General features: G+C 31.7%; 3 protein-coding genes across 3 annotated transcripts; 1 reads left to right on the top strand and 2 right to left on the bottom strand.

The window, feature by feature from the left end:
• Positions 1 to 13: 13 nt before the first annotated feature.
• Positions 14 to 5,398, bottom strand: LOC114382564 (protein trichome birefringence-like 14). The gene is made up of 6 exons (XM_028342072.1): positions 5,113 to 5,398; positions 4,253 to 4,407; positions 3,667 to 3,984; positions 3,039 to 3,287; positions 2,032 to 2,227; positions 14 to 1,592 (listed from the first exon to the last, which is right to left on the bottom strand). The coding sequence occupies exons 1-6, from the start codon at positions 5,127 to 5,129 to the stop codon at positions 764 to 766; spliced, it is 1,764 nt and encodes a 587-aa protein (XP_028197873.1). The 5' UTR covers positions 5,130 to 5,398; the 3' UTR covers positions 14 to 763.
• A 2,339-nt stretch (positions 5,399 to 7,737) lies between these two features.
• LOC114380876 (8-amino-7-oxononanoate synthase-like) lies at positions 7,738 to 9,708 on the bottom strand. Its single transcript, XM_028339986.1, has 2 exons — positions 9,113 to 9,708; positions 7,738 to 7,981 (listed from the first exon to the last, which is right to left on the bottom strand). The coding sequence occupies exons 1-2, from the start codon at positions 9,335 to 9,337 to the stop codon at positions 7,949 to 7,951; spliced, it is 258 nt and encodes an 85-aa protein (XP_028195787.1). The 5' UTR covers positions 9,338 to 9,708; the 3' UTR covers positions 7,738 to 7,948.
• A 5,944-nt stretch (positions 9,709 to 15,652) lies between these two features.
• On the top strand, positions 15,653 to 16,866 carry LOC114381821. The gene has a single exon (XM_028341042.1). It carries the CDS (start codon positions 16,083 to 16,085, stop codon positions 16,530 to 16,532), a length of 450 nt encoding a protein of 149 aa, XP_028196843.1. The 5' UTR covers positions 15,653 to 16,082; the 3' UTR covers positions 16,533 to 16,866.
• The last annotated feature ends 468 nt before the right edge of the window (positions 16,867 to 17,334 follow it).

Genomic DNA, 17,334 nt, shown 5'->3' with positions numbered 1-17,334 from the left:
TGCTCACTTGTGGTATAGAGAAGATGCACATACATTATTAACAGACAAACTAACATCATGCTATTAAATACGTTTGCAACGTATTGTCGGGCCTATAAGTAGATCGATGAGCACATAAAAGAGTAGTCAACGTAACTATTGCACTCAGAGACCCCACTAGCCACTATTAATATGGTCCCTGGTAAACTGTAGAGTATATACGTATAGTACATTCAGCGTGAAATGTATCGAAGCTTTGAAACTCTATGATATATGAAAAATCCAAGACTAATAACTCACTATTCTGTTCCACCCTGCCCGATTTGTTTTTAAAAGGAGAGCAAGGGTGTTTTCCTGTTCTATGGACTTCAACCTCCAATTCAATACATTATGAAGAACTCACTCGGTAACAATCTTCAAATGCTCCTATTCTGCAGATTTGCCTATCAACACTCTTTTCAACTAACTTGCTATGTGCCGGCCATATGAAGGAGTAATTAATTTACATGGTAAGTAAGTTATACTACAGAAGACCTCAAAATTTGCGTAGTCAAAGTTAATTTAAGACAATGTACATAACAAATCTCTGCATCGTACGACTTCAAATATCTCACCAGATCAGCTCTGAAGTACAAACTCAGCTAGGACACATTGCAACCTCCATGACTGCGTCCTCTGCAAAACTATAGTTTTCTTTTAAAGTGAATGACCATTTCCAAGCGAAGGAATGGTTGTAACTTTTTCAACGCCAACCAAATACTCTCCAGCCAACATAATGAGTAAACTATATTTGAGCAAATAGTATTTCATTCCATGTATCAGGAACACCAGGCAAACACCAGTGTAAGCAATCCTGCACCCCAGGCTTCGCTGTAAGACTGAACCGTGATATATGACCCTCATCCCTAAGCTGAGAAAGAGCTGTTATGTCTAAGAGCTTAACCCCTGTTCCCTTTACCGCACTTGCAGCACCTTCATCAATAGACTCCTCTCCCAATATTTCCTTTCCAACGGACATGGGTTTGGTATTGTCACAACTGCCTCCTGTGTTCCAGTCCCCACCAACAAAATGCCTAGGAGAGATGGAACGATAGAATACCTTCAAACCTGGATATTTTGGAAGCTGTGAATTCGCCCAACTTACAACGCTGTGAATTGTAAGATTCTTGGCACCCCAAATCACTGCTATCTTCTTATCAGTATTTGGCACACCACCAACATGCATTACCCATCTATTAGCTGTGAGCTTTCCCCGATTCCAGTGGTGACCTGTGTTGAGAACCAGGACATTGAACTTGTGGATATATTGGCGCAAGAATGCTGGTGGCCGATCAAGATGCATTGCATAATCCGTGTTTGGGTTGTTTACATCAATAGGTTCAACATCACAGAGGCTTGCCGACCAGTAGTACAGGATGGTAGTATTAGTGCTTGAGAAGCGGAATGCCCACCCACTAGGGCGGGCAGAGCCCTCAGCTATAACCAATCCATACTCCCTCCCCACATCTTCAACCTCAAGCTTATCCTTACCACCAGTGATCATGCACATTAAAGACTGGAACTGCTGCCGGCCCAACGAGTCTCCAACAAAAGCCAGAGTTTTGTTTTGCATCCTGAATGCACAAAGATTATCATCAATTGATCATGTTTATTGACTTTTACTGTTGAACCCAAAAACAGGCCAATAAAAAGAACTCAATGTAGATGGGAAGTTGGGGGGAATTTATTTTCTAAATCAGAGGAAATCCACAAGAGTAAAAATGGCATCTCAAGAAACATCAGTCTTGTCATCTGAACAAAAATAGACTAAATAAAGTAACATGACTACCATGCTAACACATGACCTCATCCAAAGCTGACCAACCCACCCCCTTTCAAGTCAATTGAGAAGCATCATCCTTTTTTCAAAAAAATATTGAGAAGCATCCTATGCCTCCATCATTTTAAACGAGTCTATGGGTAAAAGGAATTGAAAAATCATAATGTTCAGCATCAAATTGTACACAATTACACAAAAGTTCAATCTATACATGGATCAAGAGAATGAAATACCTTCTCAAGAATTTAGAACCTTCAAATTCTTCCATTTGACAATCCTTGGGTTGCCACCGAAGCTTCTCATATTCAAAATCAGTACGTTGCATCAAGCGGCAAGCCCACATCCCTGATAGCCACTGTTTGCAACCAAAACCTGAATACAAAGGCCGGTTGTTGTCTGGGACCCATTTTCCTTTTGCGTAGTTACAGACTGGATAAAGAGTCAACAAGGAACATGCATTAGTTATCAATACTAGCAAATATTGTTTATGATAGATAGTCCAACAAATGTGCATGGTGCATTGCTCTTGTGGAAAAATAATGATTTTTGATGGATGATGGAGCAAACAGGTTGTCTAATATGAGAAATTTATTTTCACAGGAGTAGTCTCTGGAAATCAATTATGTGTTGTTAACTAATAACTACACATACTCAAAGTTAGCGATTGAGTGCTACCAGAATAATAGGTAATTTACTCACAAATGAAATGGGGAAACAAACCAGCAAACATTCTAACTTAAGATAATTATAAAAGGTTTAAAGATTTCTTGAGGGAAAAAAAAGAAGTTTCTAATAAAAGTTAGGAGATTCCCTTCATTAGGAAGCACATTGTTGGAAAATAAGTTGAAGAACATGTATCAATTTTCCTACACCTATGTGCCCGTTTAGCACATCTCCATAACCAATTCCGCTTATTGTGACACATATTCCAACGTAAAATCATAAGCTGAAATTAATTTAAGTGTACACTAATTATTTTTTACAGTTCAAAATTAGTTCCACCAAAATCAATTCTTCTCAACTATGAAACAAATGGACCTAATGTTTCAAGTTATATTTAGAAAGTAGAAACTTAAAAAACAACTAAGTTACTTAGAAAAATCCAGAGATATTCTTTAAAAGGAAGCTCATTTTTTATAAAACAAGTTTAAATGCATGTATCAACTTCCTTTCAACTTATCCCCCAAGGAGAGAAACTTGGCAATGGAGTTTTATAGATGATTAGTGAAAAGACCAGTACCTTTATTTTCTGTAGCATTATTCCAATTGTTGTCTTTTCCACCAGTTAAAGAGATTATTTGAGGAGATTTAGTCACAAAATCATTTCTATGCTTATTTTCTTCTTGTCTCAAACTTTTTTCCCCCTCAGCTTCATTTCTTTTAGCCCCAGATGATGTTGGGCTGGAAAAAGTCTGTACGTCATGATTTTTCTCACCTTCCAAGATTCTCTTGTGTTTTGCTTCATCATCTGGCACACTTGAAAGAATTTCTACACCATCACAACAAAATTTAAGATTTAGCCCCAAGAAGACAACATGAAATTAACAGAGAGGGAAAGTAAACACAAAGACCACTTGGTAATGGTTGTATTTCTAAAAGGATGGAGGCATCTAATAGATGTATTTTCGGAAGAAGTTGTCTATATCTAACAATACTTTTAACTCAACCCTATCACTCTGGCTTAGCACAACGTTAAGTGCAGAATTCTGACCAATACAGCAAACAACAGGATAAGTGAATAAAGCAGGCCCCATATATAAAGGACACATACATTCTCACATGCTCCTTTGATAAAGGGCATGGTACCACATCATGAGGTAGTGTAAACCCTTTTGAATCATAGAGGATTAAAGTAAACAATATCTTACGTTCGGTATATGAAGTTGTTTTGGTATTACTTTCACTCATGTTCTTTCCAAAAGAGCTTTGTGCAGGAACTGTTCGCGATGCTCCCTCGAGATTTAGTTCTTCTGTTTCATTGAAGATCTTCTCCGTTGCTAATGATGAGCCCTCTTCATCCATGTTCTTTCCAGAAGAGCTTTGTGCAGGGACCGTCCATGATGCTCCCTTGAGACGTAGTTCTTCTGCTTCATTGGCAGTCTTTGCCTTTGCCAACGGCGAGCCATCTTCACCCAAATGTGGATCTGGTTCTAGCACCTGGTCTGAACGACGACTAGCTAAATGATCTGCAAACATGTAAAACAACCCCCTTAAAAATCAGTACTGAGAACAATGCAAGGGGCATTATTCAGCATGAACTTTCCAATCTTTGGTACAAATTCTATTCCAGACAGTTGTTCAGTCAGTAAATATTAATTTTTAAGGAACATTAACAACAAGTCAAATACTTTTACCTTCATAAAAGAAATATATAAAATTAATATTTGTCATATTGACAGGATATAATATCAGTATTTTTCAATGAAAACAATTATTATATAAATGAAAGTAAACCTGAAGGCAGTTGCAGTGGTGGTGTTTGAGGAGGAAGAAAGGCACTAAGACCAGGCATTTTCTCCCATGACCATAAAATGATAGTTACAGACATGAGAACAATGGAAATAAGCGAAATTTCTTTACCCCTTAATCCATTAAAGCCTACCTTCATCCTGCATAAACATAAACATAAAATTGCAAATAAAAAACAAGTGAAGACATGACCTAGAAGCAGTGGAAATAAAAATAAGAATAAACAATGTTCTAACAAGAAAGAACAAAAAACTTCACTTTCAGCCAACAGAAGAAACTAGACAATAAAGCACATCCACGTTATAAAGGCAAGAAAATCCTCACAAACTGACAACTGTTAACAACACACTATAAATCAACAAAAAAAAACATTTATTTGACAGTTAAACCTTAACCCTGTGTTTTTATTAGTTTGGTCATCCCGATTCCCTAATAAGTAGTTTCCACTCCCTCCTCCGCCTCCTCCTGTGCATTCGAATTCGCTTCTGCTCTAACATATCAAACAAGAAGAACCCAATCCAAATTAACAATTGCCAACGCAAAAATGGCTCTTTTCCTCTTCTATTATGTCCCATTCACCCTCTCAATTGTGAAACTCAGATACGTCACCGTGATCTATATCCAGCTCTTCACATTTGTCAGAAACACACAAATTTACAAAATCACTAGAAACACACACACACACACACACAACGGTTTATGTAGTGTCGGACAATTTGCGGCATGCAGAGGAACCCTAAAAACGAAATAAACCCAAATCGAAGTTGACGAGCTAGCTAGCTAGAAATCATTAAAAGACACAGATAAATTAACAATGGATCTGGCAGGTTTATAAGAACTTGCACCTGTTTCGGGTGAACATGAAAAGCCTCAATTTGCAACTTTGCCAAATCTAGAAGAAATCAGATGCCAAACAGAGAACAATGGTTCATTAAATAGTTAGTTAGGAGAATGAGAATTTAGGGTGAAGAGAACAAAATACGAATCTATGGATAAATTAATAGATCAATCGTATAAAGAGAGGAGAACAGCGGGGATCGCGGCCAGACATGAACTTTATTAATTAAATACATTATATTATGTGACTCTTTCCCTTCTTTGTTACCGTGCACTTTCTTCAATCATATGATAATCAACTTTTATTTGGGCATGAACATGATGGCCTTAATTTCAAATTTCGTACATTTTTTTCTTCTTCGCGTCCATCATTAATATGAAATATCTAGTCCCTTAGTACCACTAAAAGTTATACTAATAATTGTTAATTATTTGTACACTTTTTATTGGTCATTTTTATTTTTATTAAGTAACTATCATAAAGTCAATTGTATACTTTTATATTCTATTTAACTTCTTCTTTTTCTTTCTTTGTTTTGTTTTCTAAGATAAGAATATAGAGGCCCAAAGTATATATCATTCCTCTAGATCGTATCGTGTTTTTGTATTTGATTAGGTTATCTTTATGCTTATAGAGATTATTTTAGGAAATATCATAATGTATTGTTAATTTTTATTAGTAGGAATTAAATATAAGTAATAGAAGGATTATAATAATTCACAAACTCTCGTTCTGTTTAACTAAATTATATTTTAAATATAAATATATCGTTATTTATTATGAAGAGTGATGTTTTTTGAAATTTTGAAGACACTTTAAAATGATTTCAGGTTAAAAGACATTTGTGATAGTTAAAATATATTTTTATATTATAAATTAGAAAACATAGTAAGAATTTTGTATCTCTTTTTATCGTATACTATTAATACTCTCTTTTTTAATGTTCATTTGATCATATATTTATTCTCTTTTAATTATTTCAAATTACTCTTATTTTATCTATATTTCTATCATTGCCTTTTTTATTGGTATATAGTTGATGTTTTAAACTACTTATTTCTTCAAATCTATTATCTTTTATCCATATCTCTAAATTGAGTTTTAAATCATTTTTTTATAAAGGAAAACATTAATATTTAAAAATAATCTTGTTTCACAATTTAAATTATTTATTGTAAATCTAAAATATAATTTATATATTTTAAAATATTTATTTATTATTATAAATTTTAATTATGTAAAATAAATATTTATCTTATGTAATGCACAAGCTAAATATATTAGTTAGATTATTACTTATCACACTAATTGTATGAGATCTTAGACTCAAATTTCATTAATGACACTGGGCGCAAAAAGAAATGGAGCTAGTAGATAATTTATAGATGTTTTTATAAAAAAAAAAAAAAAAAACTCTTAATAAGTTGAAGTTTTTTTTTTTTTAAAGAAGAAGTTAAACTAAACTCTCGCCTATTCTTGTCTGATCATGTTAATAAATTATTTGAGTAATATTTATACATGTGATGTGTGATTTAAGATTGGAGATAAGATTTAAACGCTCACCTTTTTTTTCTAAAAAAAAATTGAAGATAAAGTTATTCTAGGAATAATTTTTGTTATATTGTTAAATAACATTTTAGTATATAGTAAATTTTAATAATTCGACTATTAAATATTTTTATAATATCTCACGATCATGCAAATCAAATTTCAGATAGATTGAACATATGAAGTTAGATAATTTTATAGTTAACATTTACTTACATTTAAAAAAAACACATTACATGTTAAATTGAATTTAATTAATAAAGTACTAAATAGTTTTCAAATTTTATAAGAAATTTATAAACTAAAACTATTTAATTAATAAGAAATTTTAATTTCACGATTGTATTATAAATTTAACATATATAAGGAATTATTTCAAGTAGTTTGTTTTTTTGGTATATATGATCTCATTCTTCTATTATAAACGATCTCATTGCATACGCGTCATTCTTAAAAAAAAAAAAACTACATTACAATGTTTAATCAATAAAAATAAATTTTAATTTAATAGTATATGAGAAGAATTTTATATTAGAATCATGTATCATTTTTCTTGTCTCCTTTTCTCTTTAACGTGCTGTGACTTACTACATAAGATTTTCTATCACCTCCGCTATTGTGTTATTATTGTTGAATCCCATTAAGGTTACATGTCAAAGTTAACAAACCTTAAGAGTGTTGGAAGAATTTAAAATTTTGAGAAATTTTAAATTTTATGAATTTTAAATACTTCAATTGAAATTCTTTTATTTTTAAAATTTTGTGTTTAGATAAAAAAAAAAAATTATGAGGGTGAAAAAAAAATGAATGAAAAAAGAAAAGATATGATTGGTCTACTAGTTATACGTGTTCTTTTATGTTCTCAGACCCCCGAACGATGTTCCATAATCTCATAAGGTGTTTCTTGAGAAAGACGGTAAGAAGAGAATTTCAATTTCTCACGGAAATTAAAATTCCAAATTTTTAGTTATTTAAAATTCTCTTTTAAAATTCCAAAATTTTAAATTTTTCACAAAAAAAAATATCTAAACAATGAATTATAGATTACAGAAATTTAAATTTTGTGATAAATTATTTTCCTGAGTTAAAATTCTGTATCTAAATATACTCTAATGGTAATGACAGTAATGTGGCTATCAATCCTTCACGGATTTCTAAAAAACAAATTCTCCTCAATTCATTTTGTGGAAAAGCATATTAAGTTTCACATGTTAAAGGAGAAATTATTATGGCTTCTAAATAAATAAATAAATTATCATGTAGTCGGAGTTTCGGACGGTGATTCTCGGGCGTAGTCAACTTCGGAGACTATCGAGGATGCCAATCTCCTGCAATTTTTTAAAAAAAATTAAATTCAACTAGTTGAATCCGCTTCAGAAAATAACCTATATTATAAAATATTTTAATATTATCATTCAATAACAAGTTATTTTTTATAAAATTCAATAACAAGCTAGGGTATAAAATAACTTTATTAATTTTATAATAATTATTTTAAAAATATACTAATAATACTTGTTATTGGTTAAAATATAAAAATTACGCTGATGATATAAACTATAGTTATGTCAGGACTGGCTTTACAATAACGTTGAAGAGAAATGCTATATTTTCTTAATAATAATAATAATATATTAATTTTTACATTTTACGAGATAAATATTTATTTGTGTAAAATTATAAAATATACTCCGGGAAATGGATATTAATTAACAATAATTGAATATTTATAAATTATATTTTAAATTTATAATAAATAATTTTAAATAATATAAGATTATTTTCAAATGAAATGGATAAGCAATAAGCTATTAATTAATAAAATCAATTGTGTAGATAAAGGAAAATTTATTACATTTTTAGATGATCGTGCATTCTAGGTTGACGAAGTCGAAAACTGATTGTGTCAATCTAGTTGAAATATATTTTTTATAATCAGCTATAACTTAATGATAATTTTATAAATATTTTTTTAGGGATATTATTAAATTATGAATAATATATTATTTTAACTTGTAACAAATTTTAACTTGTGAAAACTCATTAAACTATTAGTGCTTACATTATCTACTCTATTTTTGTTTTTGCTTTCCCTTTATGAATTCTAAATTTTGTTTCATTTTGTTTAAATTAAAAATAAATAAATAAAGTGAATTATTGAAATTAAGAGAGTGCGAGTCAATTTAGTTTCTAAAACTACAGAAATGTGACTTTAGTCTTTAAAATTATGAAATATAGTCATTTTAGTCTTTGTTTTGGCAATTTTAAGAGTAAAACGACTGTCTTTTAATAATTTTAGGAGATTAAATATATTATTTTATTTTTGATGTAACTTCAATTATACTTTGATGAATTACTCTGGCCTCTGGGGTAACTAGAGTCTAGAGTTATTAGTGAAACCATTTAAAAATATAAAAAAATATAAAAAAAAAAACATGGCCGAAGAAGAATAAAGGTACCAGAACTGGGGTGTCATGCATCCATCTACTAAACGTGGTTTCAGCAATTTCCACTTCGACAGAAGATCGGTCCCGCTGCTGCATTTCGTCGAACACTTGGAACGCACCATCGTCCGCCCCGAATTCTCGAGGCTGGCTATTGCGGAGGCAAATGGGTCTGAGAGAGTAAAGGGTCTCGAGCGCCTCTCCGACCCAGTTGTCCCAGCATGCAATTGGCGTCTGCATGGTTGGCGCACACAACAGAAATGTTGGGTTGTCTACTGTCTTTGGGTGCAGTTACCTGTTAATGTTAGCTTTTCATGCCAGCATATCACGTGTGCTAATTTGCTACATCATCCTCTTGAAATTGACTTCTCTGTTACTGTCTCTTGAAATTGTAAAAATATTAACGCAACTCTTTCAACAACGTCATTTTGAACGGACAGCACCACGGGAACAACGCTGTTTGAAACGGAACGGAACAGTAGAGAAACTCACGTCCGTTCCTCTTTACTTTATTCCAGTAACTATCAACATCCTACCTTTCAAGTAACTCATTTATCTTACTACCAATTTCTTCAATGTACTTACATTAATTTAATTATTTCAATTTAATTTAATTAGAGTTCTTTCTTTAAATCTTAGGTAATGCAAAGGTATTAAATATTATTATTATTATTATTATTATTATTACATCTTGTAAAAAAATAGTGCTAATATTGTAAATTAAAAAAAAAGTTTGCAAAAAACACTAAAATATGTAAATAAAAATATGTTTGATATAAATGCTATTTAGTCACAAAAAATTATTTAATAATAATATGAAATGTAATTTAATATATATCTATTGTATTAAATAGAATATAAATGTAATTTCATAGTGGTTCAGATGACCAATTCTAGAACTAATCAAGCATGAATTTGCTATGGGCATATGGCACTATGCTAAATTTTCTATTTGCTAATTTGGATTTTAATGGATTTATATCATAATAATTTGAAAGGATTTTATATATTTACAAGATTTGAACGGATTTTATGAATTTTTTAAAAACTTTAAAATTATAAGAGTTAGTAAAAAATAATAAAAATGATGAGGTTTTGGATAAAAAAATAAAAATAATATAATTTTTTAATCTTTTAATAATTATATTGATTCTAATTTTATGTTTTCCTATACTAACCTTTCTTATAATAACTTGTTCTCATTCTCACTTCTGGATTTAAATAATAGATTTAAAGTAATAGGTCAGTTTCTTAATTTTTTGTATTACTATAATTATTTCATTATAAATTTAACGACATATTTAAATGAAATACAATAATAAGCATATATTAGAAGGAAGTAGTGAGGATGAAAAATTGGTAGAAGAGTTAATGAATTATGTGGATTACGAAACAAAGGATGATCATCACGAAAACACTGTGTCAAACAAGTAATGAATATAATCAGTATAAGAAAAATGCATGGTTAGTCTTGGTACATATTAATTTAATTTAAAAAACAAATAAAAAAGTGGTATAAGAGGAAATGAGTATATTTGAGATTTCTTTAAAAAAATTAAAAATCTTAATTGAATACCACAAAATTTATTTATACTATTTAAGAATCTTGATTGAATATCATAAGACTTCTTTGTATTGAAATCCTAATTCAGTGCACCTCCTTAATGATTTTAGAGTTAAGTTAATTATTTTATATTTTTCTTTTTTCTTATTTAAATATTAATAAATATGAAATATATAGATAATAAGGAAATATTTCATAATTTACTTTAATAAACTATAATATTTGATATATTTTATTTTATAAAGATTACCTTATCAAAATTTGACCATCAACATGATTAATTTTGAAATATTCACATAATACTTAAAAGTTCTATTTATAATCAATTGTTTTTAATAAATTATAAACCGATAACAATTTTATTTTTTTAAAAATATTATATAACGTACAAGTTTAATAAATTTTAATTTAAAAAATTATAAATTTATATTTACTATTTTATTTTGAATTTATAATTTGGAGAAACAATCAATCAGAATAAATTTCATATAATTAATTTTTTTACTCAGTTTTAATGTCATCATATTTTATATGATACTAAATATTTTAAAAATGATAAATTTATTTATTTATAGATATAGTTTTCAAATAATAACAAATCCAACTAGTAAGTACAAATTAAGAATGAGCATGACTGAGAAAGACGCAAACTTAGGAAAAGAACATGAGAGTGAGAATTAGGGTGAGTAACTGAAAAATATAATTATCATTCAAAATAAATATTTTAATTTAATAGTATATGGGAAGAAATTTATTTAAAAATCATGTGTCATTTTTCTTCTTCTTGTCTCCCTTTCTCTTAATCCGATCTGCATGTTCATTATGTTTACTGCATGAGATTTTCTGTCACCTCCCCTATTGCGTTATTATTGTCGAATCCCATTAATGGTACATGTCAAAGTTAACAAATTAACCTTAACTGTAATGACAGTAATGCGTGGCTATCAATCCTACACGGATTTCTATAAACAAAATTCTCCTCAATTCATTTTGTGGAAAAACATATTACACAAGGTTAAAAAAAAAAAAAACATGTCTTTTACCATCACAGGAAGAAAAGGTTTTGTTGTAAATGTATAAGATATTGAAGAATTGTTCACACTTAAAATCATAATTATTGATATGAAAAGTGAATCTTATGTTACAATAAAAGTATAAATGATATTGATTATTCAAGAATCAAAGTCCATTTGCTTTGTACACAAAATATATCAATAAACTTTTATGATATGGTTTTACGGGATTCTTGCTGAGGGTATAGATGGAATTTTCGGTATGTTAAGGGGATTAATATATCACTGCCTAAACTAACATTATCTCATTTTTCTTGTTACACTGAGAAGTATGAGTGATGGTGCCAATTTATTAAGGTTGTCTTTCTAGGGACTCTACAAACTCTTTTCTTTTTCATTACAGAGATCTAGTTCTGGAACTGACTAGGAAAAAAGGAACACAAAAAATAATTCAAATATCAGGACAGTACCGTATGCATACATTTTTCATATCAGAAGATGACATACAAAGTGAAGACTGAAGACACCCTTATTCAATAAAAAGTTGAAGCTGTCAGTTACCATTTCTACGCACACGGCAATTTTTGTTTTGTTTTGTTTTTTAAGTGAAGTTGAAAAACTGAAGTCATAAAAAACATCACTTTCCCTCATGATCATCAAACTTACTGATCATCTTTGCAATCAGTCACCACATTTACCTGCATAACCATTGCCTTCTTATTTATCAGGTAGTCTAGCTTAATTAATTAGCCTTGTAGTTAATTAATTACATGATTGAGAGTCGATAAAATTGATTTTGAATAAAATTTATTTTGCTTAAAAATGACTTTGAAGTGATCTAATTTATGTTTGGATATTTTTATTATAAAATTAAATTATGAGTAAGACTTTATATAAAATTTTAGATCTAACACAAGTTATTTAAAATTATTTTAACCTAAAATCAATTCTAAACTCATAATCAATTCTCAATACTTTTTCAATGTGAATCAAACATGTCAAAATTGATCCAAAATCAATTCTAAACTTAAAAATCAATTCTCTAATGTGAAATCAAACACAACCATGAAATTGATATTGAAGAAAACCAATTCAACATCATGTTTGAATCTTCATGTTTGGTGACCATAATCCTTCACAATTTAAATATGCTAACAATTAACATTAATATTACCTGAAGTATTAAGTGACCAGAGAACGACACATCAGGCATCAGGAGCATAAAAGTCAGAAAGCTTGATGGGCAGCTTATCAATATAGAATAGCACAAAAATAGCACTGCTTTTTAGGTGGAAGGCAACGGGAGTGGACAGGAGAATCTCATCAAGGAATAAGCTTCCAAACTTCATACACCACAAGATAGTGCATGCTTGAAAATATGTTGAGAAGTGAAAAATAACAACTGATATGTAGAACCTATATTTATTAGCTTCTCACTAAAGGTGGAAAATCATGTGTAAGATGTGGAACCAACCACGCTAATAATCTTCTAGTCTGTTTGGAACCTCGTCCATTATTCCGTATACGTACGTCCCCATAGGTATATCCTTTAGCACATCAAAATGCAAGTAGTAGTGGAGACCAAGTTTAGTGCCAAAAACAGCAAGAGTGAACATCCACTGAATAATTAATGCTTCTATCACATCATCCCTAAACCTGGTTCAACCATTTGAAAATTGAAAGATTCACAGCTAGAGGCTGCAAAGATAAGTAAAACCTTAAAAATCTATACTCTATAACAGGTTTTGTCCGTTAAACTGATTGCCAGCAGAACCCTTTGGCTTTGGATATGATGAGTGTTGCAGTCATGGGGCCAACCACATGGACCAGGGGTCACTTGGCCTTCAATTTTATCCCTACTGGCTAACAAATCACTAGCTCAAGATTTTGACTCTTCCTAAATACCATATTGAAACCAGTGCAGGTTGCTCGCGAATCACGACAGACATACTTCTTCAATATTTTGTCTCCAACCAGGTACAAAAAGTCTTGAAAGTAATATTTATTCATTCATGCATCTCAAAAGGCACCACTCCTTGATGTATCATTTTGTAGTCACTGGTCCCAATAGGAAAAGATTCCTTCACTTATTATAGATTACAACCTTACTCTTGTTGGTGGATACAAGTCCCAGGTCTTTTATTTTTTGTTTCTCACATATATTTTCTGTCTGAGACAATTCTGTTTGAGTAGTCATGGGCACTAAATGTAAGTATCTCTCCGGCTGGGAATTTGAATCTTGATTTGTCACATACATTACGAGGATTAGCCCTTTGCACCTGTTTTCTGGTTAACAGAAGTAACCTCGCCTTCAATATCATGATGCCCACTTATCACTTGTGTCTACGTCACTCTAGAAGAAATGGCAAAACTTGCACATGGCTAATTTTAAGTCATTGCAATGTCATTTTCATACAATGAATGAGTCAATAAGATAGGCAATAAGGAGCCATCTGAGTCCCGCACTTCAAGGGCCACATCTACCACTTGGTTAGGGCATGTTTAATATCGTCACATTTAAGATGAACTAAAGTAAAATAGCCCTTTGGTATGAACTTGAAAGAAAAGAACTTAACAAACTCGTCAAAACATGAAAGCACTCTGCTCATAAATTATTTGGCAGGCCAGGACTGTAGCCTTACTTATGAAACAAAAAATAGTGATACCATCTGCTATAACCTTGAGCAAACCCTGAATTTTAGAATTGTAATCTTTAATCTTGCTGTATACTACTTCATCCAAAACTTTAGCCTTTGTGACAGGTAGAATCCTCTATAGATATAGCCATAATAATGTCTTACAAAAATCTTGTACTCAAGATGTGGTTCACTTTTTGCCTATAAGAGTTTTATGTCAACTTTGCGGAACCACATACAACAAGAACGCCTTATCTTCTTGTAGTGATTCCTTTGGAAGATGGAGACAATATAATATGCGTGAATGTTTCCCCCTGCAATTGGTAGTTTTTGCTTTTTGGTGAGCTAAAGCTGAAAGTGGATGTGGCATCTCCAGTAAACTTGGACTATTGAGTGAGAAGTGGAAGATTTGAAATGTGAAAACAAATAAAACTTCCAGAACCAAGCTTGAGCATGATGTCACATAACTTAATTTTTCTTTTTTGGAGAGTTTAGTTAGCAATCATTGAGGTTGAAATCCATTCTCATTTGGGTGGGTCCTTTGCCACATAATAGAGTTCTAACTTGAGGAAAGTTAACACATATTAGTCATTAGCCAGTCCATGTTTTTCCTATCAACAGTTCAACACATGGGAACTACTTGGTTTTAGCCAAAATACACCCAATCTTACTATGGGCTAACTGTTTTCCTCTAATCATTTGATGGGTTGCTCATACCTATATTAATTGAACAAAGTGACACTTAAGAAGCACGTAGTTATACCGGAAAAGAATGGCGGGTGCAGTTGAAAAATAACTATATCAAGTGCAGTTTGAAGTTTGAACATTAAATGACACTAATTTTTTGTATGACATGTCATGCCAATCTTATGGACCAAATTACAGGAACAGCTTTCAAAGTAAAGCCACAATCCAATACATGGATACATATACATACATACATATACATACATATCATATAGTATATGCATGTATGTAATGTTTGATTGCACACCTGCATCAGTCTTGAAGAGACATAAAACACATTAAGACAACAAGCTGCTTTTCACATGTCAAAATAATTGACAATCAATACCTACAAGTTAGCAAATAACAATGAATACGATCACGGATTCAAATAAAAGAAATTTCCTTAGCATACACGTACAAGTAACTTAAGAATGATGCCTAGATTGTAATTGACGACAAAGTGAAACGAATTTCGATCAAAATTGAGTCAAACTAATCCCACGTCCCAAAAAAGCGAAATATACACTATAGTTTCCAATAAGCACTGGCAATTATAAAAAATATGATAGACACTGAGGAGTGAGATGTCACAAGTTTGGAGGCTACCAAGCAACGATCCCGTTTTATTGCAGTATTTTTCTTCTACATACCTGTTTATCAGATTAACAAGATAAACTTAAACGGTTGAAAATTAGATAAATGTGCCTAAATCAAACAAATGACAACGATCTACTACCAGCCAATCAGGTTAGTTTTCCATGCTGCCATATGCAAGGAGTGACACGTGACAAGAAACACCAAAATGACAAGTTAAAAGCTCGTCAGTGACTCATGTCTAATCCATTTCAAGGACCCTGATATATCATGCTTACAGTCATTTATACTAATATAAATAACACTTTTTTTTTATTTTTCTAACATTAGTTTATTAGCATAGGACAACATAAATCTGTGTTAACTCCCTGTGTCCCTCCCTATATTATTACTACCGAGAGAGAAAGAGTGATCTTGCAAGTTCTGTTCTATTCCTGTTCCAGCAAGCCATGGCAATTTCAGGTTCAGAGACTCAGAGTCCTTCAGTGAAAAGCGTTTCTCAGGTGGAAGTTGAGTGTGTGAAATGCGACTCGTGCGGGTTCACAGAGGAATGCACCCCTGCGTACATCACGAGGGTGCGTCAGAGGTACCAGGGTCACTGGCTGTGTGGGCTGTGCGTGGAGGCTGTGAAGCACGAGGTGGTGAGATCAGATAGTCTCATCACCACGGAAGAAGCGCTGGACCGCCACATCAGCTTCTGCAGAGAGTTCAGATCATCTACGGTTACCAATAATAAAACAGAGCACCCTATCTTCGCCATGGGACGCGTTCTCCGGAGGAGCCTCGACTCTCCCAGGCCTCTCCGATCGAACTCGAGTGGGGCTCTTCCGTCCGTGGACGGAGTTCGTGCCTCACACTTCCTTCGATCGGAGAGTTGTTTCTCTTCTATCTCGGGTTAAAAAGGTCTTTTTAGTTTGCTTTATCAGACTCTTTTAGTTGCAGCAGGTAAAGTATGGAGCGTGTGTTTTTCTGTGACTGACAGGTTTTAGAAATCTATAACGAAGGCTCTCTAACATTAGCCCTTTCTGTTTAGATTGATTGAGGGGTTTTGTTCCATGGCTTCGCTACTAGCTCCTTTTTTTCTATGATCTTCAATGTATATACAGACTGATTAGCAAATTCTAAAATTTAGTTCTTCTATTCTGTTTGTTTGCCTTTTCAGTATCTTCTGCAGAATTAGACAAAAATTAGATACAGTTTCTTATGTGCTTTTAATACTTTTTCTAATCAAAATTAGAGTTTTACTTATGTTGACATGCTAATCTTTATTACACAATTGTCAACAGGAAACTACAATTCTGGTTTAAAAATGGTACTAAAAACACATGAAAACCTCATGGATATTCCACCGGATTTTTATTGCTTCATTCTGGTTCTGTTTTTCCATATGTTGTTAATTTAGTTTTTTTGGTATTGGGGTTGTTAAGGAAATCTGCTTTAAGGAAATAAAGCTGAAAACTCTTGTAATTACCTAACTAATAAATTCGAATCAGAATAAAAAGACAGCGCAAAGTTGTGATTATGATGGCTGGCTCAAGGCTCAAGCACTCCTTAAAAGAAACAATTTTGTGTTCATTGGCTATAGCTGTACGTATGCATAAAAGAATATGAGAATCTTAAACCTTTTCCAGACTAATAATTCCAGGTGTGCTTAGCTGTTTGTTTCAATTTTAAGCATGTCCATTTAACAGTAATGGCTTT

This window comes from Glycine soja, chromosome 13 (genome assembly GCF_004193775.1).
Source record: "Glycine soja cultivar W05 chromosome 13, ASM419377v2, whole genome shotgun sequence".
Lineage (NCBI taxonomy): Eukaryota > Viridiplantae > Streptophyta > Magnoliopsida > Fabales > Fabaceae > Glycine > Glycine soja.
Note: the sequence above shows the minus strand (reverse complement) of the source record. Positions and strands in the feature narration are given on the sequence as shown.

Bases quoted from the DNA above. Each gene is read 5' to 3' on its own strand.
- LOC114382564 (XM_028342072.1), bottom strand. The intron at 3,288-3,666 runs GTAAGATATTGT...GTGATGGTGTAG, and splicing joins AACAACTTCATATACCGAAC to AAATTCTTTCAAGTGTGCCA. The intron at 2,228-3,038 runs GTACTGGTCTTT...CTCTTTATCCAG, and splicing joins TAATGCTACAGAAAATAAAG to TCTGTAACTACGCAAAAGGA.
- LOC114380876 (XM_028339986.1), bottom strand. From the start codon at position 9,337: ATGCAGACGCCAATTGCATGCTGGGACAACTGGGTCGGAGAGGCGCTC. The intron at 7,982-9,112 runs GTACCTTTATTC...AAAAAATTGCAG, and splicing joins TGCATGACACCCCAGTTCTG to GAGATTGGCATCCTCGATAG.
- LOC114381821 (XM_028341042.1), top strand. From the start codon at position 16,083: ATGGCAATTTCAGGTTCAGAGACTCAGAGTCCTTCAGTGAAAAGCGTT.